General features: G+C 39.0%; 1 protein-coding gene across 1 annotated transcript in view; it reads left to right on the top strand.

Moving 5' to 3' along the window:
• The window catches only part of clvs2 (clavesin 2), a 45,115-nt gene extending 28,087 nt beyond the window's left edge, over window positions 1-17,028 (top strand). Inside the window, exons 3-5 of the mRNA XM_086143421.1 lie at window positions 12,791-12,901; window positions 13,607-13,839; window positions 16,207-17,028. Of these exons, the coding sequence (XP_085999547.1) occupies window positions 12,791-12,901; window positions 13,607-13,839; window positions 16,207-16,300 (438 nt within the window). The 3' untranslated portion in view covers window positions 16,301-17,028. The remainder of the gene's footprint in view (window positions 1-12,790; window positions 12,902-13,606; window positions 13,840-16,206) is intronic.
• Window positions 17,029-17,513: the final 485 nt, after the last annotated feature.

The following is a 17,513-nucleotide window of genomic DNA, read 5'->3' on the forward strand; positions in this document are numbered from 1 at the left end:
GACGGCCGAGGTTTTGAAATGTACAGAATAGAAGTAAAGGGTCATTTCAGTGAGAATAGGTCGCTGTTTCGGGGATGACTTACGCTGAGTACGAACTGTAATAACATTTTCATGAACGGGCGCGGCTCGGTTTTAATTATTGATGGGTAAAATGTCATCGGCAGGATCCCCGGTGAGCTTCAATACCCCGTCAGGATAGTTTTTTACCAACACCCCTTGCATTTGAAAAGAAAGTTCATACTGGTGGCTGTTTTTATTGCATGGATTTGCATGTGAGTAAGTGTGCATGCGTTTCTAGGAATTTGTGTTAAAATTTTTGGAGTGAGTGAGTCCGTTAGTAACTCAAGTCCAGTTAGTCATATTTGTGATGAGTGAGTGAGTCAGTAATTCAGTTACCGAATACGTTTGTCAGCTGGTCTTTCAGTTAGTGATTCAGTGCAGGAAAGTATTGGTATGTGAGTCAAAAGAGTCATCCAGTTAGGGAGTAAGTGAGATAGTGTCAAAGTGAGTCGTTTACAGAGCAAGTCAGTGAGTGTATGAGTCAGTTAGTCAGTCAGGAAGTCAGAAAGTGAGTTCATCAGTAAGTGAGTCAGTTAGAGATTTGGTGCAGGAATTCCTGAGTGAGTTAGCGGATGAGCGAGCATGTTGATCAGAACTCAGTCAATGAATCAGTCATTCAGTTAGTGACTGAATGACTGAGAAATTCAGTCAGTCGTCAAGCGAGTCGGTCGATGAGTGGGCATATTCATCTGTAACTCGGTTAACAAATCATTAAATCAGTCTGTGAGTCAGTGTTTCGGTAACTGAGTCAGTCAGTGGATGAGTGAATCTATAATTTAGTCAGTCAATTAGTCAAGAGGTGATTTGGTGAGACGGTGTGAAAGTTACTTGTTTGCTAGAAAGTGAGTCGGCGAGTGAATGAGTCAGTTAGTGAGTCAGTTGGTGATTCAGTGCAGGAAAGTGTTAGTGAGTCAAAAGAGTCATCCAGTCAGTGAGTTAACGAATGAGCGAGTGTCTTAATTCTGTTACTCAGACAAAGAATCAGCAATTCAGTTAGTAAGTGAGTGAATGAGTGAGAAATTCAGTCATTAAGGAAGTTGGCGGATGAGTGAGCATGTTAAACTGTAATTCAGTCAATGAATCATCAATTCGGTGAGTGAAAGAGTTCATTAGCCAGTGAGTCAGTGTTTCAGTATTTGCCAGTGAATGACTTGGTGAATTCAGTCAATAAGAGAGATGAATAAGTGAGTGGGGTGAATGAAATTGACCACCTCCTTTAAATAATTTAATCTGGATAATATAAAATTATAATTCCATGGATCTCTTAAAAATTTGATTTTTTAAAACATGGACAGTTTAACGGTGGCATAGATATTGTAGTTTGTGTTCGGAAAAGATTATATTGTTAATTCACGGTAGATCACAGTTTTATTCCTATAATCTGGGACATTCGTTCTTAAAATTTGTGACTTTGTCCTCAAAGTATCAAATTTTTTTTTTTAATTTTCTTATTTTCATATTATGGCACCTTTTCATCACCTTTTCATTAGTTTCCCAATATTACTTGAGTTGTTATCATTATACCTTCATTCCTATTAAATTATTTTTTTGTCTTTTCTTAATGAAATCTTTTTTTTTTTTTTAATTCGGCTCTAATCAATTAGTTCGACATCTTTTTTTCTCCTGAAATGTTACCTCTGTATTTTTAAATCAATTAAAACTTCATTTGATAACAGTTATGATATTTCCCTTTAAATAATAGTGTTATTGTAATTCAATTATATTTCTAACCCCATCCTTTTCCCTTTCATGTTACCCGTTGCGCTGCCATGGCTCCGATACATTATCTGTCCCGATCGACCCGATTAAAGATGTTTTTCTGGTATCTGTCGACCAAAGCGGAGGGTTGGACATCTGGGTGAAGGTAACTGGGGATTGAGAGGGAGTCCACCTCCCTGCGCGCGGCAGAAATCACCTTCTGTAAGTTGGAGAGGAAGTTTCTGCCGCTGCTTCAGTCGTATCGGTGTGACCTTCGTCTTTGGCAGCAGAGAAACACAAAAGCTCCTTTTTTTTCTTTTTTTTTTCCAAATTGAGAAACTGGTGAAAGGATTTTCTGCAGCTGCTTGAAGCTGCTGCTTCCAGCAGGAGAAACACAGCGGCTGCTCTGCTCCTCACATCTTTTATGATTGAGCCTTATCATCTACTGAGAGGCCAAGCGCGTTTTGAAACTCCATATCTCTCGTTGAAAAATGTTTTTAAACTGGACAGACGTGACTGAGCTAACAAGCATTCAGGCTATATTTGTTTTATTTTTTCATTATAATATCAATAAGTGTATTATTTGGATTTTTGAAAATTTGCTACCTAAATGGTTGTTAGATATACAGTAAGAAGTCATCAATATTGGCAAGAAACTGAAAAATGAAGATATTTGTTAACACTGGGGTTTTTTTTTAGGTGTGATGTTCCTCTGTAAAACAAACTGTACATGGATTGTGCCCCACACACACACACACACGCACACGCGCACTAATACACTCCTCCTCCTCCTCAGTCATGCCTACATATAAAAGTATAGGTTGAAACATATACTGTGTATAAAATATAAAATCAGTACATCAATAAAAGCGGTCAATTATAAAAGCTTGCAAAGTGAAAAAAATAGTCAAATGTTTTAGACATTAGACATTAAAAGCCAAATTAAGAAGTGAAGGAGGCAGATTTTTTCTCGATCATTTTCTTTTCATTAAAATTATGGAGATAAAATGAAAGAAAAGACGGGGAAATCTGAAGGGAAAGTGGAAAAAAGAGAGAATCATGACATGACCAAATCAACTCTTCCCATGCATCCATTTGTCTCTGATCTGCTTCGCCATATTTTGATTAAAAAAAAACAAATTTCCACATTATGTTTTGTATTAGTTGTTTATTATTTCACATCATTATTCTCATCTTTTTTTAATTAAAAAAAACATATTAACCTGATTACTCTGTAACATCTGTGGGGATTGGAAACAAACCAATGTGTTTATTAAGGCAGGCAGTCTCTTCACAAATACGCGGTTTAATTGAAAACCGTCAATGAAAATCGTGGCTTCCCGCCATTTGAAAATTGCAGCTGGCCGGATTGAGATTTTAATTAAATTTAGATTAATTTTGCAGCTCTTCTTTGAATCGACTGAGACGTTGCAGGCTGGAACTGCTTGAGGAGAAACAAATGGACCAGATGTTTCACACATTTCTCCCCACAACCATCTGCGCATGACGGGTGTGTAAATAGGGAGAAAAAAGAAAGTCTCGTCAAAGTCTATCATCCAAATTTTTTTATTTTTCTTAATTCTTTCCAGAGCGAACCAAAGTCCACCCCTTTTATTTTTCTGCCTGTGATAGTGCTGGGTTTCCTCTCAGTGAGACTGCAACTTGTTCCGGCTACTTTTTTATTTCATACACAAGGTTTCAGTTCAATATTTTTTTTTCCAAAACAAAAAGCTGAAAAAAAGAGTTAACAAGCAATTGCATGTTGTGACGAGCTATAATTGATTTCACTTTTGATTTATCTGCCCGTCACATTCTGTCAAATTTTCCAATGGTTTGTGAATCAAAATTACTTCAACTCTACTACAAAATTATTAAATTTTTTTTGTAAAAAGTTCAGCTCTTAACAAAAATGTATTCAAAAAAATGTACATAACGTGACCGCCGCAGCCTACATGCGTCAAAGGTCCTGGAGGGCTAAATCACTTCCACTGGTATTTCGGAAATTTTCAACTTTTTAATTATAAATTAAGTCATTTGGGAAGAAAAAAAAATGCAAAACTAAAGTTTTGTAAACTCTTGTTCCGTCTCAAATTGTATTTTATTTCTTTACATTCTCCCCTAGCATACTATACATGTATATGTACATATACTGCTCAAAAAAATAAACAGAACACTGAAACAACGCAATGTAACTAAGTCAATCACACTTGTGTGAAATAAGTGTCACTGATTCATTTTGACTTTAAGAACATTACGTCAACATTGGATCAGCCTGTAGTGTGTTTTTCCACTTTAATTTCGAGTGTGACTCCAAATCCAGACCTCATGGGTTCATAAATTTAATTTCCATTGATCATTTTTGTGGGATTTTGTTTTTTTTCAGTACATTCAACTACGTAAAAAACAAAGTATTTAATACAATTATTTCATTCAATCAGATCTAGGATGTGTTATTTTAGTGTTCCCTTAATTTTTTTGAACAGCGTATATCAACACGTCTTTATCGTGGCAGACTGATCGCGTGTGTCCTTGACAGGGTCAGCGTCTGTAAAAGGCCTTATATTTTTCTTTATAGTCAATAAAACCTGAGATTTATACGAGTGAAGTGGCTCCGTCTTTCCAGTCTTGGGCTGCAGTCGGACGTCCGGCCGTAAAATAAGGAGCTGGCAGCCAAACAATGTTGTCACTGCGGGCGACACTTCATCTCTTGAAATATACAACAAGCACTTCAATGGATGCGTGTTCTTTTTTGTGCATTCTTTTTTTTTCACTTTGCCCTCTTTTCACTGGAGGACATGTTTACTCATCCCTCGCCGGATGAGAAGTGACAGCAGCAGGGACAGAGAGGAAAGGCTCATCAGCCTGATGTGCTTCATGAAAAAGAGGAGATTTACGAGTCCAGACGGGACCAATCGCATTATAACAAACACAGAGCATCCAGAGGAGAGGGATTTTTTTTTATTTTTATTTTCAAGTAAATTGGAAATACTTTAAGATCATAGGTTACCTGTGAAATATATGTTGTCTAATTTCTTTTTCAAGAATTTGACCCATTTTGTTGTTGGGTTATTTTATTCTAAGAAAAAAAAAATCATGCAATACGCTCTTCAAGTAATTCAAAAAAATTGTTTGGTATTTGCTTCGTCTTCCTTTTTTCATATATGTATATATATATATATAGATAGATAGATAGATGTTTGTGTGTGTGTGTATGTATGATGTATGTATGTATGTATATATTTCTATTTCTATCTATCTATCTATCTATCTATCTATCTATCTATCTATCTATCTATCTATCTATCTATCTATCTATCTATATGTATATATGTATATATGTATGTATGTATATATTTATATTTATATCTATCTATCTATCTATCTATCTATCTATCTATCTATCTATCTATCTATCTATATGTATGTATATATACATACATATATATATATATATATATATGTATATGAATCTACCTTTACCTGTTTCCTATTGGAAGTCATAGTTGATAATAATTTGTAGTTTCACACTGAATTTATGAAAAATTTAATTCACACTAAATCCAAAGCCAAAACTCAACAAATGTTGGGACTTATTTTGATCTTGGTAATATTTCTAGACTCACCTGTTTTTGTTTTTTCCCCAAACTTCCTGCTTCCTCACTCTTTGTCATGATGATTTTACATATAAAACTTTATCTTCTTCTTTTTTTTAAAAAAAAGGAAAGACAGCTATGACTCACCAAACATGAAAGCGGCATTTGGAAGCGGATCAAACCGTCATCTCCCTTCAAACCTCCCCCTGAACACAAGAATCCCCACCCCCTCTGTCGACCCCCCCACATCTCTATATATAGACATCCTGTGATTTTTTTCCCTTGCAGCCTCAAACTGTTTGAAAGTCTACTCGTGCTGCTTTCCTTCCTCCATATATATACTCCATATGTAAAGTCATACATGTCTTATACTGTAAAACATGATATAAACATGTTGAGAAAGCTACGCTAGGAAAGACCAAAAATGTACTCAGTAAAAAGCATGATATGGCTGAGAGCATGAGAACATATAACAATATGATATATTTTAATCACCATAGGGTAAAATCCAAAAGATTGGATGACGTAATGATAAATTACAAGTTGATTCTCAGTCCAATAATTTACTTTTACTTTAATAGTTAATGAGCTGCCTACCACAAAAGAATCACAATAAAAACACAAGTGAACCTTGAGTTAATATGCCTGTTATTATAGGCTATGATTGTTTTGCAGATATCATTTTCTGGATATCTATCAGCAATTCTTGAGCATTGAATCAATTACATATTTACTCTCATAAATGACTTGTATTTAGCTAATGAAAGATAAATAAATCATTTCTACCTACACAACTGCTATAGCACCTAAAGATAATTTTACTCTCTCCGTCAGTCATTTATGTGCGCTTTTCTCGTTTTTCTTTTTCTGTGGCGCCTCGGCCGAACTAAATAATAAATGAGCAGGTCGTGGTTAAAAGGTTGCAGCTCAGTTTGACCGGCTGATTCTGCAGCTTTGTTTGTCAGACCTTCATCGTCTTCCTCCTGCTGCATCTCTGCAGGCAGGAACGTCTGAACAAGCAGCCAGGTGGTCCTGGCATCCTGATGCAAAACATAGGATATGCATTTCTCAGCTGAAATTAAACAGGGCTGAAAAAAAGTGGGAAAAAAAAAAAAAATATATATATATATTCATTAAATCAACAACTGAAAGTTATCAAAAACTTTTTAGGTTATATATCTATAAATATCTGTAAATTTTGTTTGAATTTGCTGGAAATAAATTGAGGTTGAAGCTTGAATCCATTGTCAGAAAATCAAAAGATTAACGGTACGAGATGTTGGATTCATTTTAATTTAATTTCCATGTTGATTCACAGCATCTGAAGAGGCTGCCTTCAATTCAGAAAGATGTGGGGTTTCCTTTTTCTACTGTATCTCTCTTTTCCAAGAAGGTTTCCAGTCATCAGATTATCTGTTGTGCAGGAACAAAAAAAAAAAAAAGCATCACTGACTTGATTTACGGCATCTGGATGTGTTTTCCTGTCGCCGCAGGTCAGACATTCAGGCAGGATGCAATCGTTACCTCTCCTCCGATGCCAGGCTTTGAAGGAGGGAAATTATTATTTTTAAAAGCTTCATGGTGTTTTTGTGCAGGAGGCGTTAGCTGAAGCCGCAGGGCATTATGGGATACGCAGTGCTAATGACTCCGGTTGCATCCCTCCTGTCACCTGTGACTCTTCGACCTTCACTGTAACCTGAAACTCTGAACTGCTGAGGCCTGAAGTCTACATCCAAAAATAAACCTGCTGGTTCCTTTTTCTTTTTTTTTTCTTTATCGCTCTTTCTCCCCGTTGAATCCACGCTTTGGCTTCCGAAGCCAAACATCAAAACATTTTCTACTTACAAACCCTGCCGCATTACCTGTTTTTATCTGTGAAGATCACCACCGTCATCAGTGCATTTTTTTTTAGCATTAGAAACAACAGAATTACTCCATTTAAAATTCAAGACAATGTCAAAGACAGAAACTTACAATCAGGAAGTGTCAATATTTAAATAAGAAATAAATTCCGGGCAAAACAAACAAAATAAACACACAAAGATTTAACCAAATGTCGGGATGGCAGCGCCATCTCAGCTGATCATGACAGGAAGGAGCTATTTGGATGGAAACATCAGGATCAGGAAGTGACGTTAAGGAATGACAGGAAATAAAATAAGATGGGGAAGAAAAAAAATATGTCAACAGAACTGTTGCTGTGCACACCAAGACCGAAACCCTACAAAATAAGAACATAAGAAAGTTAGAATTGTCAGGTACTTCCTGTCATGTGCTGCTGTGTTTGATTGAACTTCCTGTCCCATCTACACGTTTTTATCCTTCGTCCTTTGTCAAAATCATCGCCCCGTCCTCATCCTCATGAGAATTAAAAAAAGATGAAAAGATTAAGTTGTAGTTTAAATGTAAAATACGGTAGTCTCAATACTAGGAATTAGTCTGTTTGCTTTAGTGCGAAAAGTAAATTTCTTTTTCAAGTAAATTCAATGCACAGTAATGTAGTTTGAGTGTGTAATTAAATTAAGTTCTGCTTTTTGATAAATAAAATAGAAATAGCTGGAAGATATTGAGAAATTACTGCACAGTTTCATGGCAGCTTTTATTTTGGCATTAAAATTTGCAATTTCCTTCGGGATTAATAAAGTTGTTCTTATTCTTATTCTTATTCTTAAATATGAACTGAACACACATAAAGGCATCATTTAAACATTGTCAAAATTTCAGTAAATACAAATCCGTGCTCTCAAATTTTCTTAAAGATTATGTTTTTTTTTTAAATAAATTGCAAATGTATTTTAAATAAACTCAATTAAAAGATAGAAGAGAAATTCCATCTTTTTAGTCCATGGTCACTCTATGTTGTTTGGCTTGAGATTGAGGTAAGAATTGGATTATTTCTGTCCATGAAGATAAACCGTCTCTGCGTCTTTCATGGTTTCTGTACCTCCTGCCTTCTTTGCCGTCCTCCTCTCCTCTCTCTTCCCTTCCTCACCTCCCGGCCGTCTCTTCTCTCGGAGGATCGGCTGCATTTTTCTTCCCCCTCTTCCTCGGGGCCTCCGGAAGCGGCCACGGCTCAGAGCAGGAGCTCATCTCCCATTTCCAGCTTTTTATGTTTAATGCAGCAGTTCATCAAAGCGTAAACGTGTGCATGGACGGACGGCAGGACAGCCCCAGGGGTAGCGTCCGGAGAGAGGCAAAGAAGGGCATCTGGCCATAAGAGCAATTTTGGAAAAGTGCTGTCAGTATTTTTTTTTTTTGACTGTATTCTCTTCCGGAAATCCTTTGGAGCCAATATCAAATGTTTCATCTTTCTTAAGTTTCTGATCATAGACGGCTGTGAGACAGAAAACTAGAGCTGAAAATTAGACCAGCAAACTTCAAAAAAAAAAAAAAAAAAAAGAATTAATTGATTCCCTCCTTTTGAAATGTGAAATTCTCGCTTTTCCCGGCAGACATCGGGAGGGTAGACAGAGGCCCGTGATTAAATTTAACCCAAATTCGACCTCTTGCGATGTCGAGTCCTCGTATGAGGACATTGAATTTCAATTCCCTTCATGACTTCATTTTGGCTTTTTGTTCTAATAGTGACAGATTCTGGAGTGGCAGAGAAGTATGCTAGACTGGTGCAGGACATGTATGCTGTAGGTGTGAGAAATACATTCAGGGTATTGGAAGGACATCGGGGATCGGCTCTGAGCCCCTTCCTGTTTGCAGTGTCGATGAACAAGCTGACAGATGAGAGTAGAAAGGAATCTCCATGGACAATGATGTTTGTAGATGACATTGTGATCTGTAGTGAGAGCAGGGAACAGGTGGAGGAAAATCTAGAGTTGGAGGTATGCTCAGGAAAGGAGAGGAATGAAGAAGAAATACCTTTTCTGTCACATTCAGTGATACATAGAGCACAACATCAGCAAATTATGACCACTGCATTAACCCAGCAGTGAGGCAGCACAAGGTGACTAAGGAGCAGCTTGGGGTTGAGTGTCTTGCTCAACAACATTTCATCTCTCTTGGAGAAGCATGGGAACTGAACCAGGACTGTTCGGTTCCAAAGGACGACCCTCCAGAATGAATCTTAGTCCTCCCAAGACAGAATACATATGTGTGAATGAAATGAATCCAAGTGGAGCAATGAGGCCGCGGGGAGTGGATATAAAGAAGGTGGAAGATTTTAAATACTTTGGGTCAACAGTCCAGAGCAAAGGAGGTTGTGGAGAGGAGGTGAAGAATCAGGTTCAAGCCGGTCGGAATGGGAGGAGAAAACCGTCAGGGGTTTATGTGTAATAAAAAAAATATCAGCCAGAAATGAAAGGAAAGGTTTACAAGCCAGTTGTGGGACCAGCAATGATGTATGGTTTGGAGACAGTGGCAATTATGAAAAGACAGGAAGCAGAGCTGGAGGTGGCCGAGATGAAGATGTTGAGGTTCTCTTTGGGAGTGACCAGGATGGATAGGATCAGGAATCAATCTATCAGAGGGACAGCACGTTCCATGTTTCGGAGAGACGGTCAGAGAAGGCGGACTGAGAGGATTCTGTCACGTCCAGAGAACAAATAGTGAAGATATTGGTAGAAGGATGCTGGGCTTGGAGCTGCCAGGCTGGAGGTCTTGAGGAAGACCAAAGAGAAGATTTCTGGATGTACTGAGAGAGGACATGAAGTTAACTGAGGATACAGAGAATAGGGTTAAATCAGGGGTCGGGAACTTTTTTTGACTGGGAGAGCCATAAAAGCCATAAGGCAGATCCAAATGCAAATTCCTCTGTCCACGCAGCCCAGAGTCCCGGAGTGCACGGTAATCATTGTCTTCTTTTTCTTTTCGCCATCTTTTCCGTTATGAGGGTTGACGCGGATAAACTAGCTATCTGATGGCCAGGCACAACAATTTCCTTCGGGATAAATAAAGTTATTCTTATTCTTCTATATGGCTTGCAAGCCATAGGTTCCCGACCGCTGGGTTAGATGGAGAAGGTTGATTCGCTGTGTTCTTATTTTCATCAAATGTCACATCATTTAGTTGGTTCGAGAGAAGAGGATGCAGAGAACAGGGTTAGATGGAGAACGTTGATTTGCTGTGATGACCCCAGACGGTAAAAGCCGAAAGGACAAAAAGAAGACGTTCTAATAGTGATGGGAAAAACAAATGAGATTAATCAACAAACCGCATTGCACGATATTGTTTTTAAATACTTTGCCTTCAAAAGGCTAACCACGAAGGGTAAAATACAGCGCCTGGCTGTGTGTTGAAGCGTGTAAGGCGTGTCAAAACATCTCATTCATTATCAAACCTGTCTGACCTCAGACGACACTCATCCGTCTCCAATCCCGGCCTTCGCTCCATGTATTAGCACTAGCGGAGAATCGTGTCAGATTATACTGCTGCTGGACTTCGGCCAAATCATGACTCAGGAACACACAGGGTGGAGTTTAATTATAATAAGAGTGCCCGGTGTTCTAGAAAACACGAAGTCTGGCCTGGCGTCACGTCCCAACCCGTTAAAACAATGATTCATTTCTCTCAGCGCTGCAGTGACTCCAAAATAGACCCCGGCGTTTCCTATCGACCACGAGATTAGAGCCCATTTACGGATGTAATCTAATGAAAAAGGAACAGGAAATTCACAGAGGCAATTTTTCATTTGCTCGGATTCAGAGAGGGACTGAAAAATTGACTTTGTTATCTGGGATGAGAGGCAGAGCTTTCAGCTGATTGCTGGCTTAATTAAATCTGTGTCGAAAAATAATACGTCAGGTGACATTGCGCCGTTCCCTTATTGTTGTTTTTAAAAAATGAGCGGCCGGTTCATCGTATTCGAGTCATTCACGTTCCTTGAAGGCTAGGCGTGTTCGCGGGTTCACGGGGGGCTGTCACAAAGTGTGTTTTTTTGTTCCTCGAGTGGGAAACACCCATAACTAAAGCTAAGAAGCCGCTGCAGAGAAACTGGAAGGGATTAACCGAAATTGGAACGGTTTCCAACAAGCACTCAGTGTCACGGAGACACTTGCATGGTTTGCTTCTTTTTGGTGTCTTTCACTCCCAAGGTGGCATAGAGGCGGTTTGCGCCTGACCGGGCCGTTTCTACTTGGATTTTCTGTGTTTTCTCTTCCCCTCACAGTCCAAAAACAGCCAATAGATTCTTGCCGAATCCTGTTGTGACAACCGGGCTTATGTTTTCAACTCTCTTCTTCAGTTTGGACCCCGGGGGAGTTGTTGGTATATAACTGCCAGGGTTGAGCGTTGGTCCAAGTTGTGATGGCTCTTACGGTTGTCGACTTTAACCAACGCCCAAGTCCAGCAGTTATGTAGCAAAAGCCACCCAGTCAACCGTTGTCTCCGGACTGTTCTCTATGGATGTTCTCAGTCATTCGATTCATGGTTAACTCTTGTCAAAATATTCTTCTCATGGCGACTTGATTTGATTTTCTCCCCTTGAAGATGTTTCACCTCTAATCCAAGAGGCTTCTTCATGTCAAATGTGACAACTCTGAATACAAGTTGTGATGTAAATGGGAGAGTTGTTTTGCAGAAACTAGGTTGAAGGGGGTTGTTGTGTTAATGGGGGTGTAAGGTGGGAACAAGGAACCCCAACCCTGCATGTAGGATGAGCAGCAGAGATGATGGATGAATGAATGTTTTCATGAGTAAATCAAAAAAAAAACATAATCAGCAATAGTAAAAATCAAATTTTCTGCATCTGTTTGTACTACTAAGTATAATTTGCTGATGATATGAAGCGAGGTGTTGCAGTGTTCATTTAAATGATTTCAGGCAAATAATCAAAACCTTAAACTCAACATCGGAAAACTAAACAAGCAACAGGCTCTGGAATATAGAGATAAACAGAGGGACATCTTAACATCGGGGACAGAATGCAAATACAGACGATACTGACAAGCAAGAGGCTGATTTGTGTGATAGGAGAAGCTAGAAGAACAAGACTGAATAAATTGACAGGAGAAATGAACAAGGACAGGGAAGGTAAAAAAAAAAACAAAACAAAGAAAAACCAAGATGGAAAAATAACAGACAGGGGTTGAATCAAATCAATAAACTGGACCAACATTCAATAATCAAATGCCAAAACTTACGACGACCAGAAGACAATAGTCTAAAAAAAAGAGTCCAAAACCAGATCATGACATTTCAATCACAGGGAAACTGCCTGTTTAACTGATTATTATTATATATTATTATATTACAGATTATTATTATATATTATTATAATTGATAGAAATAAGTGAGAAATTCCATTGTCTAAATTAATATTTAACAATCAGACAGAGATCACAGAAAGATGGGCAGCATGAGAATGTATTTGGAAATACCTTTTTTTTAAACGTCACTCTTACATGCTAATACATATGCAATTCTTGTGAAAATATAAAGATAGGTCTCTGTTGTTTTTATTCATTTGTTTTATTCATTTTTCCCAACAGGACAGTTTTCCGGCCCGGTTCGGGGGGATCCACTTTGTGAACCAGCCGTGGTACATTCACGCCCTTTACACCGTCATCAGGCCCTTCCTCAAGGACAAGACCAGGAAGAGGGTGAGAACATCTTACACTCAGCGGGAACATTTTAAAGATAATCAAGACAGATTTATTTGAATAAATATCTGATTGATCAGCCCAAAGAGACAAGAGAGGAATGAACTTGTAAAATGTGTACAGCACTACTTACTACCTGCCATTTTTACTCAGCTGCCGCTACATTATAGCCTTTCTGGGATTTTTCTGTGTATTCTATGACGTTCCTCTGAAATTTGAAAGGGTTTATAAAGCAACGAGACATATCTGTTGATGTTTCTCTTTTACTATTACCAACCAAAAAGTGAGACAGGAAGTTAACCAATCCCCCTGGCATGGAGCCACAGTTTATTAAGTTTATCTTTATGTGTGGGTTTTTTTGTTTGTTTTATGTATGTTTTTTTGTATTTTTATTTATTTATTTATTTATTTTACTGTTTATAGAATTTCCTGCTATTATTTATTATTGTTATGTTTTACTTGAAACTCTGGCACAACCATTTCCTTTGGGATAAATAAAGTTATTCTTATTCTTATTCTTATGTAAAAGTTGACGCTCCTGCTAACGGCTAAATGACTGAAAACAATGGCAAAACAACTTTGCCATACTTGATTGTTGTTGGACTGTCATTTGCAATTGTAATTCAAGATGAAAGATGGGATCACATTCATCTGCAAGTCCATCAAGTCCGATTCTCAGTAAAAGGAAAATCTTGTGTTCTTCAGATCTTCATGCACGGTAACAACCTGAACAGCCTCCACCAGCTGATCCACCCAGAGATCCTGCCGTCGGAGCTTGGCGGTATGATGCCACCGTACGACATGGGCACGTGGGCGCGGACACTGCTTGACCACGCCTATGACGAAGAGACGGACTACTGCCCGGAGTCTTACACCTTGTCGGTGCAGGATCTGGAGCGAGACCTGGATAAGAACCTGTCGCCGAAAACCATGAAAAGGTAGTCTTCCACGCTAGCGCACCTGAGATTTAAAGTTCTCTCTGCCTTCACATGATTCAACTGAAAAGGTTTGTCCTGTCTGGGGTTTTCCACTGACGAGCTTCATGGTATCACCTTTTCCTTTTGGCTCCTTCCTTCAGGGGTTGCCGTGGTGAATCGTTTGTCTCATTGAAACCTGTTCTCTGTATCTTCTCTCACATCAACTAACTTTGTGTTCTCTTTAACTGCGTTCATAGATCTTCCATTTGGTCTTCCTTTATACCTCCTACCTGACAGTTGCAACTTCAGCATGCCAATATATTTCCTATCCCTTCTCTGTTTCTGTCTTTGTCCTAAAAAAAAAAAAAAAACTAACCCCAGCTTACTGTTCTGTATATTTCCTGTGCATCTTGTATTTGCAAGTGTTATTTGCAGTGCTTATGTCCTCTATTGTAAGTCGCTTTGGATGAAAGCATCTGCCAAATGTAATGTAAAGTATTTGCGTTGGATTTATTATCTGAGTCTGCACGATCTTTCTCTTGGTTACATCTCGGTGACTTGAGCGCCAAAAATGTAACCCACAAGCTAGCAAAATGAGTAAAAAACAGACGTCAGACGGAAAGTTTCTTTTCGAAGGGGAAAAGGTGGATCCACACAGTGGATGATTCACGTTTATTATTATAGGCGCAATATAAAAAAATATATTGCGCCCCCCCTCCCCGGTCCACAGTAAAATTGTCAAGTGTTGACCGGTCCGGGGCGATAAAAAGGTTGGGGACCACTGCTCTAAACCATACAATATCCTTAATCTCACCACTGTCTTATACACCCTGCTTTTCATTCTAGCCGATACTCTTTTTTTGCACATTTCCCCTGACATTTTTATCGACCTGTACCAATCTGGTTGGATGCAGTTGTCCACCTTCTTTATCTCCTCTTCCTGTAACTTCACAGTTCCACTTGGGTCCCTCTCATTCACACTTCGGGCTGTGACATTCCTCTCCTTTAAGAGCATCCCTTCACCTCTAGATTTTCCTACAGATCATTGCTTTCCACTGGAATGGATGAAACGTGTTTGTCTTTACTGGACTCTTTTACCATTCATTCATTCATTGTCTGCTTATCCTATTAGATTATTCTAATCTTTGCATTTAAGACCTTAAAACACTTTATAGCCTTGACTTTGACACTTTATAGTTTTATTTGTATTTCTCATTCTCCCCCTTCTTTTTTTACTGTTTATACAATTTCCTACTATTATTTATTATTGTTATGTTTTACTTGAAACTCTGGCACAACAATTTCCTTCGGGATGAATAAAGTTATTCTTATTCTTATTCCTATTCTTGTCCTACTTATTCCAGCATATTCCAGCTGCCATCAGGGGTTCACCCTGGACTGGTCGCCAGTCAATCGCAGGGCCAAATATACAGACAGACAACCATTCACTCTTATTCTTCATTTCCCAATTTTTCCAATTTGGGAGGAAACCGGAGAACATGGAGGAAACCCCAGCCGGGGAGAACATGGAAACTCCACACAGAACGGTCCCCTGGTCAGAATTGAGCAGGGGTCCTTCAGGCTGCACACATTCTTTTACCAAACCTCTGCAAAATGAGTTCATGTGTAAACATAACAGGTATCCAAAACTTTTATGTAACCTGTGACAACACGGGATGTCTACATATGATTTAAAACAAAGTCCCCCTAAAACCTGAAATTAAAAAGGATAAATATAGGAACCAATTGAAATGCAGGGTGGCTGAAAGCAAGGCTTTCACCTCACAGCAAAAAGTGTGAATGCAACCGGGGAGTTTCTGTGTGGAGTTTGCATGTTCTTTCCTCGTCTGCTTGGTTTATCTCCAGGTGCTCCGATTTCCTACTATGATCCTAAAACATGGACACCCTAGATCAGTGGTCCCCGACCCCCGGGTTGAGACCGGTACTGTGGATCAATTGGTACCGGGCCGCCCAAGAAATAATCAATTATGTCTGTTGGATTTATTATCTGAGTCTGAACATTCTTCTTTTATTTTGAAAAATGACCGGACTCTCTTGATTACATCTCGCTCATCTGAGCTCCAAAAATGTAACCTACAAGCTACCAAAAAGAGTAAAAAACAGACGTTGGAGGGGAAAGTTTCTTTTCAAAGGGTAAAAGGTCCAGTGAAGAGACAGAAGAAGAGCCTACAACTTCCGAGAAAAAGGAAGATTTTAACATTTTACCTGGAGTTCTACTTGAAATGTGGATTTATTGTAACAGGTGATTCCCACAGACCAAGCTGCTCTGCATAAAATGCGGCAATGAAGCCCGAACCTGAGTGCAGGATAATCAGTGTAGATAATGAATGAATACATTTTAATGCACAACTTGTTGTGTCTCTGCAGGTCTCAGTCGGTGGTAGAGCCCGGCGTGCTGAAACGACCGGATAAAGTCAAGAGCGAAGAGGACAACATGCAGCCGCTGCTTTCGCTGGACTAAAAAGGAGAAGAAAGATTACAATTGAATCTACATACATACACACACACACACACATACATAGAATCATAAACAAACACACAGATGTACCTGAACACTGGAGAGAACACTGCTGCCTCTGCTGCTGCTGACGGATTTGTGTTCCCTTGAACTTGTGAAAGTCAAAACAAGCCGAAAGGCGGCAGATTGGCGGCAAGAGCGGGATTTTAAGAGCTACTGACGGAGTTCCATATAATATTTATTTAATTTTTTTTTTTTGTCAAGTGCCAATTCCACGAACTGTAAATCTTTAAAACAACCGAGCTCCTCGACAAGAAGCAGGGAAGGGACGGCCTCGAGTAGACGAGCAGTCAAGGTGCCATGTTTGTGTGAAACCAGTCTTTCCTCCAGTTGTACATTTCAGGCATGATGAAGGAATGGCAAAACTGTAAATCGTACTTTAACTTGAGCTCCGTACCAGAACTCCATCTCCTTTGTACAGCGGAATAGTAAGAGTTCCTGAACCCAAATCTGCCAACAGACAGGGGACCGGTGAGTTTATTGTGAGTTCACTTGGCTTTCGGCTGTTTTTCCTTGTAAGAAATGTCCAGACTATAGGTTTCGCACTAGTTATCTCTTCAAAAGCAAACCCCCCTTTACTCTAAGAGACGGCTCCATAAATCATCCTCTTTCTTCCTTCTGCCCATTTTTTTCTAGAATCACATATGAAAGAGTAATGCACTTCCTCCTCCGGCCAAAAACGAAAAGCTACAGACATAATGTTATGCAGTTAATTTCCTGCAGATTGCATCACATGGCCAGCAGATACAATATATTTTAGAATATAGTGGTCGCGGATCCTCTTCACCAGGCAGTAACAGTCTTAATCTGAAAATATGTCAGTTATATTCATGAGGGCACAAAAGGACAATGTTTCCACTTCTTACACATTGTTAACCATAGAGACAGAGCGCCTTTTAGCCCTGCCAACACTTTAAGGTGTTTATCATTTATTTTCCCATGCCTGTCAATGAAGATTGTGTGTAATAGCAGAAAAATGAAAAACGCCAAACGCGACTGCAAAAATATCCTAGAATACGTTTTTTAAAAGAGCTGCTGAACCAAAAGTATTCGGGTGCGTGACTGAAAATAGCCAATGTGTGCCACAAGCATTAACAGATTACGTAACATTACCAGATCTCCTATTAACATGAAAAATGTCTGAGATGAGTTAAAA

This window comes from Fistularia commersonii, chromosome 36 (assembly GCF_037954325.1).
Source record: "Fistularia commersonii isolate RoL2024-O1a breed Wild chromosome 36, RoL_Fcom_v1.0, whole genome shotgun sequence".
Classification (NCBI taxonomy): Eukaryota; Metazoa; Chordata; class Actinopteri; order Syngnathiformes; family Fistulariidae; genus Fistularia; species Fistularia commersonii.